The 8488-nt window shown below is 36.5% G+C and overlaps 1 protein-coding gene and 2 non-coding genes across 3 annotated transcripts in view; 2 read left to right on the plus strand and 1 right to left on the minus strand.

The window, feature by feature from the left end:
- LOC137389641 (protein IWS1 homolog) overlaps window positions 1-6073 on the minus strand; it is a 185136-nt gene extending 179063 nt beyond the window's left edge. The window contains exon 1 of the mRNA XM_068075703.1: window positions 5591-6073. Coding sequence (XP_067931804.1) covers window positions 5591-6073 — 483 coding nt within the window. The remainder of the gene's footprint in view (window positions 1-5590) is intronic.
- Trnad-auc (transfer RNA aspartic acid (anticodon AUC)) lies at window positions 3849-3932 on the plus strand. Its single transcript is given in 2 exon segments — window positions 3849-3885; window positions 3898-3932. It is a non-coding gene; the product is annotated as a tRNA-Asp (tRNA).
- Trnad-auc (transfer RNA aspartic acid (anticodon AUC)) lies at window positions 4726-4809 on the plus strand. The gene is given in 2 exon segments: window positions 4726-4762; window positions 4775-4809. It is a non-coding gene; the product is annotated as a tRNA-Asp (tRNA).
- Window positions 6074-8488: the final 2415 nt, after the last annotated feature.

The raw sequence follows: 8488 nt of genomic DNA on the forward strand, positions 1-8488 counted from the left end.
AAGAATGGTGAGATATGTTTATTTTCGTTGTTTCCGGAAATTATGTTAATATGAAGATCGGCTAAACTTTTTGCCATTAAGATATTTGACTTTGTATGATTTAGCTTAAGTTCTTAATGATTAATACGCGAACAGCTAACATAGATTGTCTCTCATTTGTTCCGTTTAAAATAATACCTTTGCGTTGACCTATTTTGTTTTTTTAAACTTCAGGTTTAGATAACGGAAAACACAAATGATTGACAACATCAGCTACAAAAAACACATATTTTTACATATTTTGACATCAAAATTATGGCAGATAGAGTACATGCAGCAAGAAATCCGTGTTAGTATAGTGGTGAGTATCCCCGCCTGTCATGCGAAGAAGCTCGTGGGAGACCGGGGTTCAATTCCCTGACACGGAGAGTTTTGTAAAACTATTATTTTAAGAAACAGACTTACCTTTCCATATAAAATAAAACTTGTATCTCAATGATTTTTTCTTAACATTCAAAAATATTGCTGTAAATATGCCTCAAACTTACTCATGCGCAACTTTAAAATCTCTCTTTTTGAAAAAGCTCACACCTAGTAATTATTAGATCTAGCAGAGAGTGGTTTCGATCCACCGACCTCTGGGTTATGGGCCCAGCACGCTTCCACTGCGCCACTCTGCTTTACATTCAAGTCTTCATCAGCCGTGTGAAGGCAATGATACACATTTTACGAACATGCCAAGCTAATCAAATTCTCCAAAGGCGAAAGAAAATGATCGACTTAGCAATAACTTTGGAAAGATTCATCGAAAGGGTTGATTTAAAGAGATTATATTTTAATGGTTAGCATTATATAGAATTTGGTAGTAAAAGTACGACTGGCTGGAAGTGTGTGGGATCAGCTAAAGAATGGTGAGATATGTTTATTTTCGTTGTTTCCGGAAATTATGTTAATATGAAGATCGGCTAAACTTTTTGCCATTAAGATATTTGACTTTGTATGATTTAGCTTAAGTTCTTAATGATTAATACGCGAACAGCTAACATAGATTGTCTCTCATTTGTTCCGTTTAAAATAATACCTTTGTGTTGACCTATTTTGTTTTTTTTAAACTTCAGGTTTAGATAACGGAAAACACAAATGATTGACAACATCAGCTAAAAAAACACATTTTTACATATTTTGACATCAAAATTATGGCAGATAGAGTACATGCAGCAAGAAATCCGTGTTAGTATAGTGGTGAGTATCCCCGCCTGTTATGCGAAGCAGCTCGTGGGAGACCGGGGTTCAATTCCCCGACACGGAGAGTTTTGTAAAACTATTATTTTAAGAAACAGACTTACCTTTCCATATAAAATAAAACTTGTATCTCAATGATTTTTTCTTAACATTCAAAAATATTGCTGTAAATACGCCTCAAACTTACTCATGCGCAACTTGAAAATCTCTCTTTTTGAAAAAGCTCACACCTAGTAATTGTTAGATCTAGCAGAGAGTGGTTTCGATCCACCGACCTCTGGGTTATGGGCCCAGCACGCTTCCACTGCACCACTCTGCTTTACATTCAAGTCTTCATCAGCCGTGTGAAGGCAATGATACACATTTTACGAACATGCCAAGCTAATCGAATTCTCCAAAGGCGAAAGAAAATGATCGACTTAGCAATAACTTTGGAAAGATTCATCGAAAGGGTTGATTTAAAGAGATTATATTTTAATGGTTAGCATTATATAGAATTTGGTAGTAAAAGTACGACTGGCTGGAGGTGTGTGGGATGAGCTAAAGAATGGTGAGATATGTTTATTTTCGTTGTTTCCGGAAATTATGTTAATATGAAGATCGGCTAAACTTTTTGCCATTAAGATATTTGACTTTGTATGATTTAGCTTAAGTTCTTAATGATTAATACGCGAACAGCTAACATAGATTGTCTCTCATTTGTTCCGTTTAAAATAATACCTTTGTGTTGACCTATTTTGTTTTTACAAACTTCAGGTTTAGATAACGGAAAACACAAATGATTGACAACATCAGCTACAAAAAACACATTTTTACATATTTTGACATCAAAATTATGGCAGATAGAGTACATGCAGCAAGAAATCCGTGTTAGTATAGTGGTGAGTATCCCCGCCTGTCATGCGAAGCAGCTCGTGGGAGACCGGGGTTCAATTCCCCGACACGGAGAGTTTTGCAAAACTATTATTTTAAGAAACAGACTTACCTTTCCATATAAAATAAAACTTGTATCTCAATGATTTTTTCTTAACATTCAAAAATATTGCTGTAAATACGCCTCAAACTTACTCATGCGCAACTTGAAAATCTCTCTTTATGAAAAAGCTCACACCTAGTAATTGTTAGATCTAGCAGAGAGTGGTTTCGATCCACCGACCTCTGGGTTATGGGCCCAGCACGCTTCCACTGCGCCACTCTGCTTTACATTCAAGTCTTCATCAGCCGTGTGAAGGTAATGATACACATTTTACGAACATGCCAAGCTAATCGAATTCTCCAAAGGCGAAAGAAAATGATCGACTTAGCAATAACTTTGGAAAGATTCATCGAAAGGGTTGATTTAAAGAGATTATATTTTAATGGTTAGCATTATATAGAATTTGCTAATAAAAGTACGACTTGCTGGAGGTGTGTGGGATGAGCTAAAGAATGGTGAGATATGTTTATTTTCGTTGTTTCCGGAAATTATGTTAATATGAAGATCGGCTAAACTTTTTGCCATTAAGATATTTGACTTTGTATGATTTAGCTTAAGTTCTTAATGATTAATACGCGAACAGCTAACATAGATTGTCTCTCATTTGTTCCGTTTAAAATAATACCTTTGCGTTGACCTATTTTGTTTTTTTAAACTTCAGGTTTAGATAACGGAAAACACAAATGATTGACAACATCAGCTACAAAAAACACATTTTTACATATTTTGACATCAAAATTATGGCAGATAGAGTACATGCAGCAAGAAATCCGTGTTAGTATAGTGGTGAGTATCCCCGCCTGTCATGCGAAGCAGCTCGTGGGAGACCGGGGTTCAATTCCCCGACACGGAGAGTTTTGCAAAACTATTATTTTAAGAAACAGACTTACCTTTCCATATAAAATAAAACTTGTATCTCAATGATTTTTTCTTAACATTCAAAAATATTGCTGTAAATACGCCTCAAACTTACTCATGCGCAACTTGAAAATCTCTCTTTTTGAAAAAGCTCACACCTAGTAATTGTTAGATCTAGCAGAGAGTGGTTTCGATCCACCGACCTCTGGGTTATGGGCCCAGCACGCTTCCACTGCGCCACTCTGCTTTACATTCAAGTGTTCATCAGCCGTGTGAAGGCAATGATACACATTTTACGAACATGCCAAGCTAATCGAATTCTCCAAAGGCGAAAGAAAATGATCGACTTAGCAATAACTTTGGAAAGATTCATCGAAAGGGTTGATTCAAAGAGATTATATTTTAATGGTTAGCATTATATAGAATTTGGTAATAAAAGTACGACTTGCTGGAGGTGTGTGGGATGAGCTAAAGAATGGTGAGATATGTTTATTTTCGTTGTTTCCGGAAATTATGTTAATATGAAGATCGGCTAAACTTTTTGCCATTAAGATATTTGACTTTGTATGATTTAGCTTAAGTTCTTAATGATTAATACGCGAACAGCTAACATAGATTGTCTCTCATTTGTTCCGTTTAAAATAATACCTTTGTGTTGACCTATTTTGTTTTTTTTAAACTTCAGGTTTAGATAACGGAAAACACAAATGATTGACAACATCAGCTACAAAACACATATTTTTACATATTTTGACATCAAAATTATGGCAGATAGAGTACATGCAGCAAGAAATCCGTGTTAGTATAGTGGTGAGTATCCCCGCCTATCATGCGAAGCAGCTCGCGGGAGACCGGGGTTCAATTCCCCGACACGGAGAGTTTTGCAAAACTATTATTTTAAGAAACAGACTTACCTTTCCATATAAAATGAAACTCGTATCTCAATGTTTTTTTTTTAACATTCAAAAATATTGCTGTAAATACACCTCAAAGTTACTCATGCGCAACTTGAAAATCTCTCTTTTTGAAAAAGCTCACACCTAGTAATTGTTAGATCTAGCAGAGAGTGGTTTCGATCCACCAACCTCTGGGTTATGGGCCCAGCACGCTTCCACTGCACCACTCTGCTTTACATTCAAGTCTTCATCAGCCGTGTGAAGGCAATGATACACATTTTACGAACATGCCAAGCTAATCGAATTCTCAAAGGCTAAAGAAAATGATCGACTTAGCAATAACTTTGGAAAGATTCATCGAAAGGGTTGATTTAAAGGGATTATATTTTAATGGTTAGCATTAGAATTTGCTAACAAAAGTACGACTTGCTGGAGGTGTGTGGGATGAGCTAAAGAATGGTGAGATATGTTTATTTTCGTTGTTTCCGGAAATTATGTTAATATGAAGATCGGCTAAACTTTTTGCCATTAAGATATTTGACTTTGTATGATTTAGCTTAAGTTCTTAATGATTAATACGCGAACAGCTAACATAGATTGTCTCTCATTTGTTCCGTTTAAAATAATACCTTTGTGTTGACCTATTTTGTTTTTTTTAAACTTCAGGTTTAGATAACGGAAAACACAAATGATTGACAACATCAGCTACAAAACACATATTTTTACATATTTTGACATCAAAATTATGGCAGATAGAGTACATGCAGCAAGAAATCCGTGTTAGTATAGTGGTGAGTATCCCCGCCTATCATGCGAAGCAGCTCGCGGGAGACCGGGGTTCAATTCCCCGACACGGAGAGTTTTGCAAAACTATTATTTTAAGAAACAGACTTACCTTTCCATATAAAATGAAACTCGTATCTCAATGTTTTTTTTTTAACATTCAAAAATATTGCTGTAAATACACCTCAAAGTTACTCATGCGCAACTTGAAAATCTCTCTTTTTGAAAACGCTCACACCTAGTAATTGCTAGATCTAGCAGAGAGTGGTTTCGATCCACCAACCTCTGGGTTATGGGCCCAGCACGCTTCCACTGCACCACTCTGCTTTACATTCAAGTCTTCATCAGCCGTGTGAAGGCAATGATACACATTTTACGAACATGCCAAGCTAATCGAATTCTCAAAGGTTAAAGAAAATGATCGACTTAGCAATAACTTTGGAAAGATTCATCGAAAGGGTTGATTTAAAGGGATTATATTTTAATGGTTAGCATTAGAATTTGCTAACAAAAGTACGACTTGCTGGAGGTGTGTGGGATGAGCTAAAGAATGGTGAGATATGTTTATTTTCGTTGTTTCCGGAAATTATGTTAATATGAAGATCGGCTAAACTTTTTGCCATTAAGATATTTGACTTTGTATGATTTAGCTTTAGTTCTTAATGATTATTACTTAAACAGCTAACATAGGTGGTCTCTCATTTTTTCCGTTTAGATTAATACCGTCTATTGACCAAAATATACATTAGCAAAACTGAGCAAGCAAACTAAAATTATAACTCAAGCATATATTGAGCAAAGCAGCAAACAAGTGTGCAGCACCACTGTTCTCATCACCTCTAGACACCTTACCCACAGCACTACTGTTCTCATCACCTTTAGACACTTTTCCCACAGCACCACTGCTCTCATTACCTCTAGATACCTTACCCACAGCACCACTGTTTTCATCACCTCTAGATACCTTACCCACAGCACCACTGTTCTCATCACTTCCAGACACCTTACGCACAGCACCACTGTTCTCATCACTTCCAGACACCTTACCCACAGCACCACTGTTCTCATCACTTCCAGACACCTTACCCACAGCACCACTGTTCTCATCACTTCCAGACACCTTACTCACAGCACCTCTGTTCTCATCACTTCCAGACACTTTTCCCACAGCAACACTGTTCTCATCACCTTCGGACACCTTACCCACAGCACCACTGTTCTCATCACCTCCAGACACCTTACCCACAGCACCTCTGTTTTCATCACTTCCAGACACTTTTCCCACAGCACCACTGTTCTCATCACTTCCTGACACCTTACTCATATGGTCATTTACCATATGCTGGTTGTCTCACTAGGTTTTGTAGATTCCTTTTCAAGTTTCCCGATCTTTTGTTGTGTTTTAGGCCACAATTCGTTCGATAGAGCTTTCTATCAAAGGATTGATTCTATCATCTATTGTCAACAATGCTGTGTATATATGGAAAGAATAACTAAAAAGTATATTTACTATCAAACGAACAGAGTGACAATAGAGAATGTAGCTGTAAATTTATTACAAATGTGAGTATGGTCTTTCACCAACCCTCAATAATGGTCATACAGTTATTATCTTAACCGAGAGTGCATTAGACATGTTTAGACATACAATGGGCTTACTAGAGGTCAGTGACCACATCCTCTTTTTGTTAGATTCCCCATAATAGAATGTTACCTTTTATGACGTTTCGATGAAACTCTGGAAATGCCCCCATTGTTTCCCATTATTGCTCGTGTATTCTCAAGCACAACACAAGCGTTTTACTTACAACCTCTTTTTACAATGTTGTTAGTTATCATGTCTCCATAAAAATGGTGTCCTTGTTAGAGAATTTAGTAATGGTTATCTAGGAAGGTGAATATACATGACACTACCTAGTGTAATTACTAGCTGACGACACTGTGGCAATGTAACTAAAACTACATGCGATAAGGTAAGTTCTGTAGATTAAATAACATCTTTGAAGTATTATTTATAACACAAACTAACTATTGCATTTAGCGGGCGAGAATGCTTCTCAGATGCCCAGCCATTATACAGAGGAAGTTAGTTCAGATTGGGCACCATCCTTGACAACAGTAGCCCTCATAAGGGCTTTTGAAAATGTAAGTAAGCAACAGGTAAAAAGCAGGTGTATTGATGAGGAAAAAACAAGTGAACAAAAGATGTTCATATTGATAAGCACCCTGACAAATGGGAAAAGAAAATATTGGATGGTCTGAAGCAGAACACCAAAGAAGATAGTAAACGCAGACAACTTGTCTGGTAAAATTTTTTCTAAAAAGGAGAATTGAATCAATGAGCATGAGAGACGGGGGATAACAACAAACTAATATCAAAAAGTAAAAGAATGGAGCACAACTGATTAAACAGCTGGCAACTGATAAAACACTGTTGAGCTCCTCAGAGTCAGCAGGAGAAAGACCAGCAGCAACTAACATCAATCAGTAAAGAAAAAAAAATGGAGGAACCATAGTTTTTTTCTATATACCCGCTTGCTATATACCCATTTGTTATATACAAATCTAAGTTAAAAGACAGCCGCTTAAAAAACATCCACAACTCAAAAATGAGCTGAACACTGACAACTGGTGGGGCGTGATCAGAGCATGATGTACCTAGCTCCAAAACAAGTGCAGACAATCAGGAGTGAAACTACTTGAAGAACGCCTTTCATATCATAGAAGTATTATGCATTTAAGACAAACCTGAGCCATGCAGAATGGTGCAGTGGAAGTGTTGGTCAAATGGTGACACTTCATAGATATATCATGGAAATAATATGTCACAAGTAACCAACAAGGTAGAATATAGATTTCATAAGATGACAAGCATGATATTTGTTTAGCCTCTTTTAGATAACAGCCAAACTTTCTTACGTTTACTGACTATAATATTTACCTTCATTGATTTAGCATTAATATTTACTATTTATTTACAGTGCTTTATTGGTAAACACCATGTTTTGATCGTTACCTCTCTCTCACAGCATAACCCTTATCTAACGGGTAATACTTTTTATAACGTAACTTGTATGAGTAGTAGAAAGTTAATCACCTACTTTATCAGCGAGCTTGCACATCTAGTAGAATACCAACCACCTACTTTCATAATGAAATTCTTCCTTCTGTGGTATAGCCTCAGATATATCTGTTTCATTCGTGGTAGGTGAGGCCACAGCATCTTCTATTAATCACATAAAACTCAGATTATCCAGTTCGGTAAAAAAATGAAAAAATGAAACATGTGTAACATGTAATATTTCCTAATTTTTAACTACTTTAGAAATCAAAATTGGTGAGTATTACTAAGGCATACACGAAAGACAAAATAGCGCAAAATAGCACATTCTAAGCAACTGTATCGAACATGGACATCTACGTTCTGTACAATGTAAACGCCTTGTGTACAGTCTATATAGTTGACTATGTTATGTATAGCGGAACCCCCATATACTATAGTGTGCACCACTCAAAAATTCATTTCTTGAAACATTTTAAAGGTATTTGTATTATGAAAGTAGAGTGAAACAAGAGCTTTAACCAGTTTATTCCAGATATTACAAACCCTGTCATTTGGGCTTTCCTCTAGCGCAGTACTTCCCTATTATTTTTTGTCATGTCACCCTCAAGTTCTCAACCCCTAGGAAAAAGAAAGCGTTTTGGCTATCCACCCGCCTGTGACTATAGATAGTATCATTTGTCTATAAAATTG

Source organism: Watersipora subatra, chromosome 3 (assembly GCF_963576615.1).
Source record: "Watersipora subatra chromosome 3, tzWatSuba1.1, whole genome shotgun sequence".
Lineage (NCBI taxonomy): Eukaryota > Metazoa > Bryozoa > Gymnolaemata > Cheilostomatida > Watersiporidae > Watersipora > Watersipora subatra.